The sequence below is a fragment of the Phoca vitulina genome, unplaced genomic scaffold (genome assembly GCF_004348235.1).
Source record: "Phoca vitulina isolate PV1807 unplaced genomic scaffold, GSC_HSeal_1.0 scaffold27, whole genome shotgun sequence".
Lineage (NCBI taxonomy): Eukaryota > Metazoa > Chordata > Mammalia > Carnivora > Phocidae > Phoca > Phoca vitulina.
Window position 1 is genome coordinate 20,773,362 of NW_022589730.1, and position 16,853 is coordinate 20,790,214.

Here is a 16,853-nt window from a genome sequence, read left to right on the forward strand (position 1 = left end):
TTAAAATTGGTTAAGATGGTACATTTTATGTGTATTTTACCACAACCAAAAGAAGAGTGGAAAGAAAACTGCATGCTAATTCTGACCCTCAGCCTAACTTTCTTTCTTTTGGTCAGCAGTGGTAGTAAAGGGCTAGGGTGCTGGGCAGGCCACCTGGTTTCCACAAGAAGAGGAAGAGGAAGAAGAAGAAGAAGAAAGGGGAGGGGGAGGGGAGGAGAGGAAAAAAGAAGGAGAAAAAGAGGAAGAAGAAGAAGGAGAAGGGGAAGAGAAAAAGGAGAAAGGAGAAAGAAAGGAGAAAGGAGAAAGGAAAGGAGAAAGGAGAAGGAGAAGTCATCGTCAGGGGGAGAGAAAGAGAAGAGGAAGAGAAAGAAGAAGAAGAAGGAGAAGGAAGGGGAGGAGGAGGAGGGGAAGAAGGGGAAGAAATAATATCATTTTCTCTTTTTAGGGCAGAATGTTTACATACACACACACACACACACACACACATGCAGTTTGCCTTACTTTGAGCAAGTCAGGATGTTACAAGAAGTACATGAGCAAAATACTCTTCGGTAAGGAGAATTTGAAAGAAAAATATGCCATTTTCATGCCCTAGGCTTCTTTTGATAGGGAAACAAATAACAACTATAACAAAGTGCTTGTCACCACCAGGGATCCCTACTGCAGGCTGGTTTGTGTTACAGAAAGATTGTTCCACTGAATATGGTCTTATGGAAATGTCAGAAGAATATCCTAAACAGCTACTTCTAATAACCGGGATCATCTCTAGGGCCCTCTCTGAGAATTTTCTTCTGCTGAGAGGGGAAAAGTGGTAGTGGGGAGACTTCTCTTTGATGGATTTCAAATTTATTATGAGTTGAGGACCTTAAAACAAGGAGCTCGTTCGTGGTCCTTATTGGAGGAACAAAGCTGGAAAGTGGAGATTTATTAGCTAACAGTTATACTCAGAGGTGCTAGAAAGGTTTTGGATTTCGAGCAGACCCAAATTTCTTTGCCCCAAACACAACCTCTGTGCTTTATATTCAGTAGTAAAATATGTGAGCAATGTGCTGTGAAGACACACAATTTCCTGTCCATCTGTGCTGTGCTACCAATCATCGCCCACAAGCTCAGAGTGTGTCACCATGAAAGATAAATAGTGATTCATCTGAGAAAGGCTGCCACAAGCCCTGTAGCATGTGGGTATTTGAATAAGAACAGAGTGGTAAAATTTTAATTTAGAAAAGGGGCTAGGGAATCAGTTTTATAGGCGCCATAGGTAGAAAACAGAAGAGAACTCACTGGGATTCCCGAATAATTTTTAACTAGCAGCCCCATTTAATGTGTTGAGCCCTCAGAATTGCTCTTGAATCACCCAGCCTTCTTTATTTCCTGCCATTAGTGAGACTATGCGTATTCTGATACTATGTGTCGTGAGTTTCTGCAGTTTCCAAAAGGGAACAAGGCGGTTATCCCTTTCCAATATGTTGGAGAGGGATGGCCCCAAGGAACTGTAAGTGTACTGATATAATTGAGGTTTATGAATTTATAGTAAAATCAAGCATCAATGGAGATGTCATATTGAGATTATAATGGCATGGGTCTGAATAAAGGCAATTTTTAGGGCTTGGGGGCTATAGAAGTTGCCTTTGCTAATCTACAGAGTGTTCTTGCACTTTCTCACACTCATCCCTGCCCTTTCACACCCCCCAGGTCATGGGTCTCTCTTGGATGCAGTTAGGATTAAGACACTCTCACAAGGGATGTATAAAAATGTTATAACTAGGGGTGCCTGGGTGGCTCAATCGCTGAAGCGTCTGCCTTCAGGTCAGGTCATGATCTTGGGGTCCTGGTATCAAGCCCCACATCTGGTTCCCTGTTGAGTGGGGAATCTGCTTCTCCCTCTCCCTCTGCTCCTCCCCCTAGCTAGGTGCTCTCTCTTTCTCTCTATCTCATGCTCTCTCTCAAATAAATAAATAAATAAATAAATAAATCTTTAAAAAATGTTATAACTTGTTATAGTGCAATGATCTATAACTCAACACATTTGGTGGTTGAAATATCAGCTAATCTAGATTTTTACTCTTTGATGAAAGTGAAGCCTCTTCAAGACTGGACTTTCCTAAGAGGGTCCTTTGTGGATATATCCTTTACTAGTTCATGAATTCTTCCCCAGAATCTTTAGTGACTTCTTCAAGTCACTCCCTGGTAAAGTCCAGCTGGACACAGATGGAAGTTTCGAGGCTCTTCTCTGAATCTTCATGGTAAGTGCAGCCCTGGACTGTGGTCAGATAAGCCCTAAGGTCCACTCTAAACACTTCCAGAGGGTCTGGATGAAGAATGGGATCCAGTCAAGGAATGATGGTACAGGTCGGCCCTCAAGTTCTTTTCACATCTTCCTACCAGTTGTTGGGGTGACACTGCTATTTATCTTTCTAGGGAAGCTGACAAATAACCATGTCACTAGAAACTTTAATTTTTCTCATAAGCTACACAGCCTAATTTTATATGATTGGAAGAACATTTCTCCTATTAGCAGGACTATGACACTGTCTTAGAGGACACTATTTTCCTTGTTACAGTAAGGACATTTGGTTTGTGTCTGCTCAAGCTGAAGTCTGGTGGCAGCAGGAAAAAAAAAAATCACTGTCTCTTACTAGATTTTCTTTTTGCTTCTTAAGGCTTGACTCCAAGTCCTATTAGCCTATTTGGATCTAGAGTCTCCCTTCTGGAGGGGGTTTCCTCAGTAGCATCTGTGACATGAGATCTTCCTTCCTAAGACTTCACAACCAACTGTCTGCCAAGTACTCATTGTGTTATTTCTTGGTTGGAGGCAATCTTTTAAAGAGCTCTTTTAAAGATTTAATGCTATTGTGAAGTTTTAGAGAATCTTGGAGGTGGTATCTTGTCCCTCCAGGGAGAGGGGATTCTGGTTTTCTTAACTTTAAGTGGAAAAACCTAGAAGCAATGCTTAAGTGGCCTCTCCTCAAATGGGGTGAGAGCCTACCTATCAGGGGCCAAACTGACAACCGTGACATAGTGGTGTTTTCACCACTTATGCTTCAGTAGTTTAAAGGTAAGTTATGATTCCCTCAATGACTTTCTGTTGGCAGCCATGCTAAGGTATGGATGACAAGGGACTCGTTCTTCCAAGCAGCCTGGTCCTAGCACAGGGGTCAGATAGATCTCTCTGCCCTTGCCTATTCTGAACACCTCAGTGTCGCTGTGGACAGCAGGACAGCACTAAGAAGTCCACTGGGGGCCTTAAACACACCTACCTATCTCCAACAACTTTAAATCTACCTCTAGTCTTAGGGAAGATGTAGGTGTGGGAACATTTCCTTTCAGTTTTGGCCGAGTTCTGGGTCTGATTGCTCCACACATTCCAAGATGAGACTCCAAAGTATCCTTATATGGGACTTGACCCTTGTCCCCTCATCCACTTATGACTCTAAATTGATTAACATTGTAAAGGCTGGGAGTGCTGAAGATTAGAAAATTTTAGTTATTTGTGCTTTTCTCTGACCTCAAGGCTAATTATAGGGGCTTCAAGAACACCATTTGAAGAGCTACTAGGAGACTCTTGGGGAGCTTTTTTGTATCCTCTGCACTGGAGGGATGGTAGGTTACCATCTGACTCTTGCCTCAAGAATCTAAAGAACAATGTGGGCTGCAGCCATGTTGCAGAACCTGAGGAACAGGATCACATTGCATTCCCACCAATCATGGGCTCCAGATGTGTGTTTCCCAGGGACCAGTTTTGGTCATGGAGAAAGAGCCAACGTGCCATGGGTCTAGGGTCATCTTGCAGGGACTCTATGAAGAGGACTTCCTGGCGGGGAATGGATCCCCCGAAGAAAGAGTCTATGGACTACAGAGAACCGGGGGCCTAGGAGAGGTAAGTGGGGCCAGCAGGAATTCTATCACTGTGGCAGGAAATGGTGGGTGAGAGACCACCGCGATGAGGGCTCTGCAAAACACCCAAAGGTGCCTAAGAGAGAGAGAGTCTTAAAGCCAAGCTGGGCGGGTGTAAGTCCAGAGAATTCTAATTAGGAAAGACATTTTCTATACTCTTATCTCTTTACCCTCTTCTCCCCATATCTGCTGTAGAGGAATTTTCAGATACTTCCATTGGAAAGAGTTCCAAACTAACTATTGCTTCCATCTGCCAGCAGGCTTCAGCTAAACCTGGAATCAAGTTTGGAGTTTTGACAGGGCATTGCACAAAAGCTCTTCTTAGTCAACAGTGACTCTTCAGGGACCAAAGTAAAGGACAACAGTTAGTTATCAGAATGGATGTGCCTAGGTTATGGAGCTCGCCTGGGTTTTCAAGCAGGGGTAGGGGAAGAAGAAGCCCTGCAGATCGAGTTTGAGAGGGTCAGAAGAAAAGAGAATACAGGAGTCTCTGTTGTATGACAAGCCTCACTTGTTCAATGTGTTGATTACCTAAGGGTGGGAGCTGAGTAAGGATTGTGAGCTCGTTATTTAGTCACAGCCTCTGTCCTCCCCACACAAGCAGATGCTGCTTTAGCCTCAGCTCCTCCTAAACGCAAAGCCCAGATTACTAGAGGCGCCCTCCCATGTTCTTCCTCATTGCGGGCTACACACCGAAAAGGAAGAACTCTTTGAGGTCAAACCTATGAAGGGACAGGAAATAATGTTACTGCTATTTTGGAGGTGGCCAAAATGTTCCTGTTCATAAGTTTTGGCTCTTTCTTCCGTCTCCACCTTCTTATTCTGGTCGCTGCCTGTTCTTTCAAGACCTGACCTTGCCGGTTCCAGTGAACTGATCCCCATTGCATGCCCAGGCCTCAGACTCTATTGCCAGTGGGTAGCAGACCTCCCGAGAGCTAACCCAGACTCCTAGAAATCACCTTCATAAAGGAACTGCCAAGAACCTTCTTCCTTTTCAAGTCCAGTCACTGTGACCCTTTGTTCTTCCTCAGACCATTGCTTGCTAGCACTTTCCTGACGATGACTGGCTTTGCTCTCCTGCTTGGAAGCGATGCATCAGGGGCCTGCTTGAAACTATTGTCAATAAATCTACCAGCCCTACAACATGTCTTACCACAAGGGCAGTTGCTAGCTTTCTCTTGGGGTAAAATAAATTTATGTAGAAATTAAGTTCAGAGAATATCCTGGGATTAGTATAAATTCAGCCCAACATTCCATACCATCATAATTTCTCAATGATGATGCACCACAAAATAGACCCCAAAGGGGCGCCTGGGTGGCTCAGTTGGTTAAGCGACTGCCTTCGGCTCAGGTCATGATCCTGGAGTCCCTGGATCGAGTCCCGCATCGGGCTCCCTGCTCGGCAGGGAGTCTGCTTCTCCCTCTGACCCTCCCCCTCTCATGTGCTTGCTCTCTCTCATTCTCTCTCTCAAATAAATAAATAAAAAATCTTTAAAAAAAAAAAAAAAAATAGACCCCAAAGATGATCTTGAGGTTGAAAGTGAGATATAACTGTTTGATGGATTTCATTTGCTAATAATTAAACAGCTCTATTCCTTTTTGAATAGCTAATATGCTCCAGATACCTTGTTACTACTTTGCATATAGTACCTTTCAGATACCTGAAAAAGCAGGGTTTGGTGTTGGCTTTTTTACAAATGAGGAAATTGTAAACCCTCAGCAGGCTGATTCCAAACCCATGCATTCACCTTACCTGTCACGCCATGATATCACACTTGCTTCTTGGGAGTTATACAGTACTGGAGACTTTTTTTTTACCATTGAAAAATGAGCTGGTTTTATTTAAAGCAGTGGTTTTTGACCAGGGGTGATTTTTGTCTGCCCAGGGAGTTTGGCAATGTGGAGAAACAGTTTTGGTTGTCCTGACTTTGGGGAGGGTGCTAGTGGCATCTAGTGAGTAGAGACCAGTGATACTGTGAACAGCCTACGATGCACACGAGAGCCCTTACGGCAAAGAATTATCCAGTCCCAAGTAGTGCTGAGGTGACAAAACTCTGGTTTAAAGCAACTTTAAAAAGCAGTTTATATGGGATGCCTGGGTGGCTCCGTCGGTTAAGTGTCTGCCTTTGGCTCAGGTCATGATTCCATGGTCCTAGGATTGAGTCCCATATGGGGCTCCCTGCTCGGCGGAGAGCCTGCTTCTCCCTCTCCCTGCTGCTCCCCCTGCCTGTGCTCTCTCTCAATCTCTCTGACAAATAAATAAATTAAATCTTAAAAAAAAAACAATTTATATGACTGAATAGAGCAGTTGAATGTGTAGTTATAACTAAATATGTTGCTAGATCAATGAGTGCCTGGCATAGGATTTTTTAAGAGAAAGTAGAAAATTAATATTATTTTGTGAGACTCCCAAGTTCCCAGATGTGTTCCAGATTTTCAAATGTTAGTAAATATGGGCCTGCTTGTGCAACAAAGATTTTCCACAAGGCCCTCCTATCTGAAAATGATTTTGGTAAGAATGGTCACATTAGGTGGGCTCTGATTCTTTCTGGCTCATGCCGAATGTTGGTGTGTCAAAGAATCTACCACGAGGAGCCCAGCAGATGACAAAGTAGAATAACCAAACCCTTTACCACCTGAGATGTCATCAGGGACTCCTGCATTATTTTCCAGAGTTTTTACCTCCTTACCTTTCTTAGTATCTTTTAAAATCTCAAACAAACCTCATAGTAAAGTCCTGAAAAGCCAGGTGAGTATCTTCTTCCATTTATTTTTATAATAGAAGAGTCATCCAAGTTTGCTCACTGGAACAAATTACCCACTTATTGAATCAGGAAAGTACAATATTACTTAAAAACTGTTCTCTGCTGGTCCTCACAGCAGAGGATGGATTGTTCTAGCATAATGTAATGGCATCCAAGATATTATAGCATTAATTCAAGTAACCAGACAGTAAGGAGAAAAATAGCAGGCCCCGAACAGCAGTAATGTTCTGCTCCTGGAGCTGATTAGCTATTTAAAATACAAAACAGCAGAGAAACCTAGAGACCAGAATGTAAAAGCAAATACAATAACGATTTAGAAAAAGAGCTTGGAAAGGGAGAGATGGTCACCTCTTGGCCAACTTAGATCTTGACTTTTAAAACAAAGTGGAAGTGGGAAGAAACACATTTCCTTTTAATGTAACAAAGTGAGTCCAAGTGTAATTCTTAATGATATCGTCCAAACTGCAATCATATTGTTGCTGCTTCCCTGAGAAGCATAAATGAATGCAAACATCTGTGCATACCCCATGCATTTGTGTGCAACATGCTCATGCTGTAAAAATCCCCATAAAACAAAGCAGCCTGAATATTACTCAGCCTTATTTTATAATGCTGCCTGGATTTGAAAGTGGATAGAGAGGGTTATTATGTACTTGTAAATTCAGGCCAATTAGGCAGAGGAACATTCCAAGCATAATGCCACATGTTCCTGCATTCTCTCACCTCCTGTAGGTGCTATTCTGTGGGAAGAGGGAGGCTCAGAAGAACTTTACACATAACTTGTTTTCCTGGCAAGTAGAGAACACATGTTTGTAGGATTTTGACTGGGATAAAGGCACTCTTTCACAGGGGATGATGTCCATTTGCTCCTAGGGTAGCTCTGTTTCCAACAGATGGAAAATAATACAGTCATAGCTTGGGGACATAGTTACAGAGACTGAATTAAAGGATGAGTAATTGGTGAGGGACAGATTATTCAAATGTAGAAAATAATACATGTTAGAGGTAGCGTAAATGTGAGTATCCCATCATTCTGGAATTTTAAGCTCTATCTTTAAAGCTTCAAAAAGTTTAAAACTCGGGCACCTGGGTGGCTCAGTTAGTTAAGCGACTGCCTTCGGCTCAGGTCATGATCCTGGAGTCCCTGGATCGAGTCCCACATCAGGCTCCCTGCTCGGCGGGGAGTCTGCTTCTCCCTCTGACCCTCCCCCCTCTCATGTGCTCTCTCTCTCTCTCATTCTCTCTGTCTCAAATAAATAAATAAAATCTTTAAAAAAAAAAAAGTTTAAAACTCATTTTAGGAAGTATGAACTCACAAAGAGTTAGTAAACCTTAGTTCATCAACTAGCTATTAAGAGCGGAACTCAACTTACTGAGCAGCCATTATGTGCCCAGTATTATGCAAGGTGCTCAGGACATAAACTTAAGAGACACACACCTAGATTTCATGGGTACTTCAATTTAACAAGGATAAACACACACACACACACACACACACACACACACACACACACACACACGGAACTTAAAAACAAATACCTTGATGCAAGATGATAAATGCAACTAATTAAATCTATGAAAGAGGTGAAGATTAAAGATTTGTTTAGATAGTGGTTGAGTCCGTTACTGACTGAATCAGAGTGGGTGTCAAAGGAAGAGGCACCCCTCAAGCATGCGTACTTGCCCCCCAGTGCATAGAATTAATTGGATAAAGGTACCATGAACCAAGATGCGGGTTAGTGGTGCAGGGAAAGAAATTAGTTTTGAAGTGATGTTGTTGAAGAATTAAGTTTTTGAGAGATTGAATTTAAGGTTTCTGAATATTCAGGAAATATGTGTTTGGCTATTAAGAGAGAGTTCTGAGTTGGATTCAACTCAACCCAAGCATAGAATCATAATGTCACTACATTTTGCTGCCTTTTTATGGGTACCAAGATGGCTTCTGGTTTCATATCATTTCGCTATAGGACTACAAGCATCTTGAAAAGCACCATGCTGAAGGTGTGGAATATATTTTCATTGCTAACTTAAAAAAATACCTATGGTTGAAAATCAATTGATGAATGAGTTAATTGTATAAGAATATATTTCAATAAAGCTGTTATAAAAATGATAAGAAAAAAATCAATTGATGTACTTTTTCTCCAAAGTATTTCCCATAGGAAGGAAGAAAGGAAAGAAGGGAGGAATGGAGGAAGGGAGGAAGGGAGGAAGGAAGGAAGGAAAGAAGGGCAGGCAAGAGGCAGGAGGGAGGGAGAGAGGGGGGAAGTCAGTCAGACAAACTCACAAATTGAATTCATGGAATGAATAAGCTGAAAGCATCTAAAAGGTCATTTAATTCAATCTCCTATTTTTGCTGATGAAGGAACATAGACCAAAAGAGTGAAAATGAGTTAATTTAGAGTCATGCACTCAGCTACCTCTAACACTCATGCTTTCTTCAGTTCTCTTGTTTTTTGTTTGTTTTTCTGTTGTTTTAAAAATATATTGTCAGTAAAAGCAAACAGAATAAAGGAGTGACCCTTCCCTTCAGGAAGAAGAGACTCAGAATGAGACATAAGGAATACGGAGGCTTGGCCTAGCCCATGGGGAGTATAGATCCAGGGAGGCTGATTTTCTCTGTTTCTATTTTTAATAAAACTCTTGAGTTCTGGAAGCAAGTGTTCAACAGGTCCACTCAGTATTTGTCAAAAACTTAAGGTACTTAACTAATTAAACATTCCTATCTTTTTGCATTTGACATTTTCATCAACTAGAAACTTTCCAGGCTAAATTATTGAGTTTGAACTAAAATTTTATGTGATTAAACATTTAAAAATGAATACTAATGCATTTCAAGTAGAGAGCCAGCCTTAAGGAACAGGGCATAACTTCATTTTAAAGTGGACCAATTAACAATTGAGAGCTTCAAGAGCAACTTGTTTATGATGCCAAAAATGAAATCAAAACTTCTAAGTGGCTGCGTTGTCAAACGGAGGAGCCTATGAAATTTACATATGCCACAAGGATTTCCATTTTTCATTACCATGTCTTCAAACGCAATTTTCCTATGTTGGCATCTTAGTATCGTCATATTGCTTATAACTGTGAGAGTTTGTCCTTGGTCACATGGAAAACGTCAGCTCTAAAAAGTAAAGTTGTAGACCCGTGGTGGCTTCAAGAACAGGATGGCCCCTCTCTTTTACCGTTTCCCTTTTTTTCACTGAAGTGCACTTCTTATAATTGATTCCCTCTATATGTCATTTACTCTTTTTTTTTTTTTAAGATTTATTTATCTATTTCAGAGAGAGAGAGAGAGAGAGCATGCGCAAGTGGGGGGGAGGGGCAGAGGGAGAGAATCCCAAAGAAGACACCTTGCCAACGCAGAGCCCCACAACTCTGAGACCAGGACCCAAGAGTCAGAGGCTCAACTGACTGAGCCACCCAGTTGCCCCTGATTTACTCTTTTTAAGTGATCATTTCTTTTTCTTAGTGTATGTTCAGGGAGATAAGTGATTTCAGGGGAATAATTCCGAGTCCGCTCCTTTCTTAGCTTAGGATATAATGTTCAGTAGAGGCATTTTTAGCCACATCTCCACACATAATAGTTGCTCAGTGAATATCCGATAAATAAAGGAATGAATGAAGGAGATTCCTGGATGCTGCTTTTTATAAATAAACGTGTAGGCAAATGGACTTTTTCTTTTTCAGTTAAAATGTCTAGACCCGTTGACATTCTCTTTTAGAATTTGTATAGTGCCTGAAAAAGACATTATGGGTCATTTGTTAGCCCATATGGCAATTTGATGGGTAAATCAGTCCGTTGCTAAGGAGACAGCTGTGATCCGCTGCATATTTGACTCCAAAGTGCTCCATGCATTCTACAAATCTGTGCCTTTGAAAGACAGGGCAAAACAGTTTTATTGTGTTACACCGGATATGAAATGGTTAGAGCATTAAAATCCTGATTTTTATAACCAGAAAATAATGTTTAATAATATTAACATATGAAGTAAAAATTTTGATGTTTCTGTTTACCAGAGGACTGCTTTTTAGTTTGGATTTTAATCTGGAAGTTACTCTTTTAGCCAAAATGAGAGAAGGTTGGAAAGTGGATCAATGTAAATCAAGTAATGAATGAAGAGATGTGTAGAGCAGGTGATGTCTGCCTGCAGAAGAGAACACTGGAATATAATGGAAACATCTTCAGGAAGCCAAGATGGTATCAGTACAAAGGCTCACGAAAACCCTAATTGCTGCAGTTCAGGCAGAATAAAGAGGCAGGCTGATTAGCAGACAGAGTTTGACAATCAGAAAACTGAATTTGCAGCAGCATGAAAAGTCCAACGGAAGCCCTTCCCCACCAAGAGACTTTGCGGTGGATGTTGAAGGCAAATTCTGTTTTCTTAACAATAAAATTAATAAAGACTATCTAAAGACAGTTTTGTAACACTACATCAAAAACTAATGATGTACTGTATGGTGACTAACATAACATTAAAAAAAAAAAAGACAGTTTTGTGCCCTTGGGCATCCATTTCACCCCTTTTGGTGAAGAATTGCACATTACTATATATTATTTTCAGTTTGGTTTATATAAAGGTGCTTAATAACTGCATCATAATTTCTAGTTCTCCTTATGTGGGTTTAGTCATTCCCCACCTGTTGGAGACATGTTGTCTCCATAAATTCCCAAGTTAAAGAACCATTGCCAGTATTTCAATAGATAATGGATTTGAAGTGGGCCAAGAGTCACTGATTTGCAAGATACCAGTGAAGAAGTGGGCATCCCTGGGTAAGAGTGTTACCATAAGGAGACTTGCTTTTCCCTGGGTGCACTACAAAGACATCTCTTTACTTAAAAATAACCCAAAGCATGTGTTATATCAATGATGTTCCAGCAATATTATCTTTATGCACAAAGCTTACATGTGGTTGACCCGAAAGCTACTCTCAGGCCTTGAGAATATGGTGATTTCATCCAGTTTGTACCATGACACTCTGACTAGACCAAGAGTACAATTCAGAGCTTTGAAAAATCTTCTGTGAGGCTTAGTATCTTTTATCAATGCTTTTATCATGGTATTTCCTCACTTAATAACCTACAGCTATTTCCCACTTGTTGGGCCAGGCCTAAACCAATTGTGAGGTTTTTGCAACCCTCCATAATCTGCTACCATCTTCGCTTTCTGAAGACATTTCTGTTTTATTCAGATAGTCTCTCCTCCAGGAGACCTTACCTTCTGTGCACCTCTCTGCATGCATTATGTGATTTACTTTCTGATCTTTTTACCAGGGAGTCCCTCCCCACCTCTGCCCTACAAATGATGGTCTCCCACATCTTAAGGTACTACCGTACCCACAGATCTCCCCCCGTTCTAAGCATCCACAGTATGAATTTTGAATACCACATAGTTTATCATATAACCATGTACTACCTTTCCTGGTTTTCTACTTTAATTTTGTTATTATCATATTTCCAATTGGAATTGTATTTCTTGAAGGCAGAGGCTTTTCTGGGAGCTCCATGGCACCCAGTTCAGTGATGGACAGATGATAAGCCTTAAACTATTATTTATTTATTTAGGTTTCAAGTTTGTTTTTTTTTTTTTTAAGATTTTATTTATTTATTTTGACAGAGAGAGAGACAGCGAGAGAGGGAACACAAGCAGGGGGGAATGGAAGAGGGTGAAGCAGGCTTCCCGCCGAGCAGAGAGCCCGATGCGGGGCTCGATCCCAGGACCCTGGGATCATGACCTGAGCCGAAGGCAGACGATTAACGACTGAGCCACCCAGGCGCCCCTAGGTTTCAAGTTTTTATTTAAATCCTAGTTAGTTAACATATGGTGTAATAGTGGTTTCTGGAGTAGAATTTAGTGATTCATCACTTCCATACAACACCTGGTGCTCCTCACGAAGAAGCACCCTCCTTAATCCGCATCACCCATTTAGCCCATCTCCTGCTCACCTCCCCTCCATCAACCCTCAACAAACTATTTTAAACCTATCTTTTTTTAGTTCTGTTTAAAAAAATCTCCTTGATTGAAGCGCTCTTCCACAGACCTGTGATGCACTGTTGCTCAGTGATCCTGATGCCCTTTCATTTGTTCACGTTATCGCCACCCCTATTCATCCTTTATAGTACAATGGCAGGCCAGAACGTAGCATATGGATTTGTTTTGAAAATTAAGATTAAATTTGCTTTGAGAACTTGCAGAACCTTTTAGAATATAATTAGCATTTTTTTCATGTCATTGCACAGCTTGATTTGAGAAACATCTTGAAATTACCAGCAGAGCTTGTGGGATACGTTGGCATCAGCCAATGCTGATGAAACTCATTGGTAGCTATCGTCACAAAGTGTCATCAGTAAGGAGCATAGGTCAGAGTTTAGGAGAACAAGGAGTCTGTAGGCAATTAATGGTTTGAGGTACCTGGGTAAAGCCAAAAGGAAAGGGATTTGATAATGGTGAGGCATCACACAAATGTAAGGTAGTGCTTTATCATTAATGTTATTTTAGTAGTCTGATCATGATGGTATTGGGCACTCAGTAATATTCAAAAAACACCATTTGTTAACTTCTGCAAGTAATATCTTCTATGTTCTATTGCTTTTCATGAGTATGATTTGAGACTGGGAAAAAATTTTGCTACATTTAATTAGTTAATTGATGTTTAAAAATTACCTGTTTTATTTCCCCACACTGCCATAATTAGTGCAATTTTTTTTAATTGTAAGAACACTTAACATGAGATTTACCCTCTTGACAAACTTTTAAGTACACAATACAGTATTGTTAAGTATAGGCATGATGTTATACAGCAGATCTCTAGAATTTATTCATCTTGCACAAAGGAAACTTTATATCCTTTCAACAGCAACTCCCATATCCCCCTCCCCCCCACAGTATAATTTCTATTAATGCTCCAAAACGGTTATATTATACTAGAATATCACTTTTATTTATCATCTTTTTCTATTCATTCAAGAAGTCTTGTGTTGCTAAATTATTCACCGGCTTAACATTTCATTAATCTAAAATTTAAGTCTATAATCTCGTCACATTTAAGAAAATCCCTCTCCAAATTCTGACTCATTCATATCCTCATGCCTTCTTTTTTTAATGATGGCAATCTGCGCTTTCGGAAAGAGTTATATTGGTCCCCATTCATTGTTCCCACAGGCAGAAACTCAAAACCCTTATTAAACTTTCTTGCTTCAGAGGTTTTCAGTTCAAATACTTAAATTCTTTTTGCTCTCTCTATCCTGAATGCTTTCACTCTTAGAGTCCTTTTAATTTCTCTTTTGGATGTTGTTTTGGAAACAGTCCATCCATGGCAGTAGGTGGGGCACTGCAGCTACTCTGTTGAACCGAGGTCACTGTTAGGTGTGGTACACCTGCCAGCAGCTTCAGGACTCACCTGCGATTCATTTCGTAGCGCAACTACACAATCACAAGCTATTTCCTCCTATCCTTCTGTAATTATCTTGAAGACCTTATTAACCTGAAGCATGGTTCAGGGCACAGTCATGGTTCATGGAAATGCTTGTCACACATCTGGCTTGCTCTTCTCTCCCCTAAACCCCACATACTCTTAGGAGTTGTTTACTGCATAAGAAACCTACAGATTAAAGTAACTTTACATCACTTCAACAAGCTTAATTTTTCAAAAGCTCTGTTTTCACCATAAACATTTTTTTAATGCCACACAAACCTACCTTACTTCATTTTTTAAAAGATTTATTTATTTATTTCAGAGAGAGAGAGAGAGAGAGAGAATGTGTAAGCAGGGGGGAGGGGCAGAGAGAGAGGGAGAGAGAGAAACTCAAGGAGACTCTGTGCTCAGCATGGGGCCTGATGTGGGGCTCAATCTTACAACTCAGATCATGACCTGAGCCAAAACTGAGAGTTGGATGCTCAACTGACTGCACCACCCAGACTCCCCAACCTTACTTCATTTTAATCCTCATACTAACACTGTGAGTAAATTTATAGAGCCTATTGTACATATAAAGAAAATGTAGCTACGTGAGTGTATTAGCCAAGGTTCTGTAGAGGAACAGAACCAATTAAATACACACACACACACACACATATATATGGAATAATACATATATATACCAAGTACCTATAATATATTAATTCTAAGGAATTGGCTTTTGTGACTGTGGAGACTGAGGTCCCAAGATCTGTAGCTGGTAAGCTGGAGATCCAGGAGAGCTGATGTGTAGATCTCATCTGAAAATTATCAGGCTGAACACCTATAGTACAGGTTTAAATGGAATTATATATGTGAATAACCTTATGAATATATGTACAAAGTGGTGTGTGTGTGTGTGTAAGATGAATTTCTGGATTTTGACTCCTTTCTCCAGTCACTTCCAGCTGGGGGTGATTAGCCTACATTTTGCTGCTTTAGTGCATCCAAAACACACTGAACACAATAAAACCAGAGTTCGAGCCTCTGCTTCTGTCCTTGGCTCTGGGCTGAAAATGGCCCCCACGAGAATGGATAAAATAACCATCCTGAGTTTATCTTTAGACTATCTGAACAATACCTTCTTGTTCAATATAAGCAGGCCTTTTGCTCAAACTCCTATGTCTTTTTTTGAGTTCTTCTATCTTTGGCTTCAAGAAATAAAGGGAAAGAAAAGAGAATAAGGATATGAAAGGGCCAGAGATGATACCCTGACACAAGTTCCATTTACAAAAAAATTCATCCAGGAAATGAAAAAAAAAAAATGTGTCAGACAGATGCAAGGCAATTCATGACTAAGTCAACTATCCATTTGAAGGAGGATAATGTGAGTAAAATAGAATTTTATTTTATTTTACTTTTTTGCTCTAAACAGAAAAGTTGTTCTAATACACGCATCTACATGGAAGTTTATGGAAACACCTGGACTCAGATACTCAGCTTCCAGCCCACGTCCTGAGCTGTTCTAGGCAAGGTGAGTGGCAGTTGTGGGTATAGGCTGACTTGTGCTGTCAAAGTCTCTCCAGGCTGCTCCTGCATGTGGTTGGAGAGCCCATGGCCACGATGGGCCACGGCCCTGGGAAACATGCTGAATAGAATTTTATTTTTATTTATTTATTTATTTATTTATTTATTTATTTATTTTTTCATGCTTCATGACCTTTAATTAAGTAGAAAGTCTTCCAATCACGTCACCTAGGGACCATTTTACCCGCTGCTCTGTTTGGCCGCCAGTCTCTTGTCTCTCTCTTCAGCGATGGTGAGGCGGATACCCTTTCCACGGGGAAGAGAAATCCATGGTTTGTTGCCTTTGCCAATAACAAAAATTTTGGAGAGTCGGGTGGAAAAGTTGTTGCCGTTGGCGTCTTTCACATGAACCACATCAAACAAACTAGGGTGTCTCTCTGTTGGTGATCACACCAATTCTTCCCAGGTTAGCACCCCCAGTCACCATACACAGATTACCAGTATCAAACTTGATGAAATCAGTAATCTTTCCAGTTTCCAAATCAATCTGAATGGTGTCATTCACCTTGATGAGGGGATCAGGATAGCGGATGGTGCAAGGATCATGAATCACCAGATGAGGGATTCCTTTTGTCCCCACAAAGATCTTTCTCACTTTGCACAACTTATACTTGGCCTCCTCAGGTGTAATCCGATGAACAGCAAAGCAACCCTTGGTGTCATAGATCAGATGGAAATTCTCCCCGGTCTTGTCATTGCTGATGACATCCATAAAACCAGCAGGGTAGGTTATATCAGTTCGGACCTTGCCATCAATCTTAATAAAATGCTGCATACAGATCTTCTTTACTTCATCTCCTGTTAGGGCATACTTAAGTCTGTTCCTTAGGAAAATCATGAGAGGGAGACATTCTCTCAGCTTACGGGGACCAGTAGATGGGCAAGGAACAAACACACTGGTCAGTTTATCCAGCATCCAATGCTTTGGAGCTGCTACACCCTTCAGATGCTTCTTGGGACCACGAGCCATAGCTGCGCTAGGCACGAAAAGAGCTAGAATTTTATTTTTAAGATTAAAGAGTGTTCACGTTCAGGGAGAAGTTTAGAATTTTAAGGAAATTTAAACTTATTTTATATACTATTTTTATTTTTTAAATTTTTAAAAAATTTTATTTATTTATTTGTAAGAGACAGAGATGGCGAGAGAGGGAACACAAGCAGGAGGAGTGGGAGAGGGAGAAGCAGGCTTCCCGCGGAGCAGGGAGCCCG

The 16,853-nt window shown here is 40.8% G+C and overlaps 1 protein-coding gene and 1 non-coding gene across 2 annotated transcripts; both read right to left on the reverse strand.

The window, feature by feature from the left end:
- Positions 1 to 15,578: 15,578 nt before the first annotated feature.
- LOC116643880 lies at positions 15,579 to 15,708 on the reverse strand. Its single transcript, XR_004301661.1, has one exon. It is a non-coding gene; the product is annotated as a small nucleolar RNA SNORA44 (small nucleolar RNA).
- Positions 15,709 to 15,824: 116 nt separating this feature from the next.
- Positions 15,825 to 16,631, reverse strand: LOC116643736 (40S ribosomal protein S4, X isoform-like). Its single transcript, XM_032422716.1, is given in 2 exon segments — positions 15,825 to 16,023; positions 16,025 to 16,631. Coding segments are annotated over 2 exon segments (789 nt in total). The 5' UTR covers positions 16,615 to 16,631.
- Positions 16,632 to 16,853: the final 222 nt, after the last annotated feature.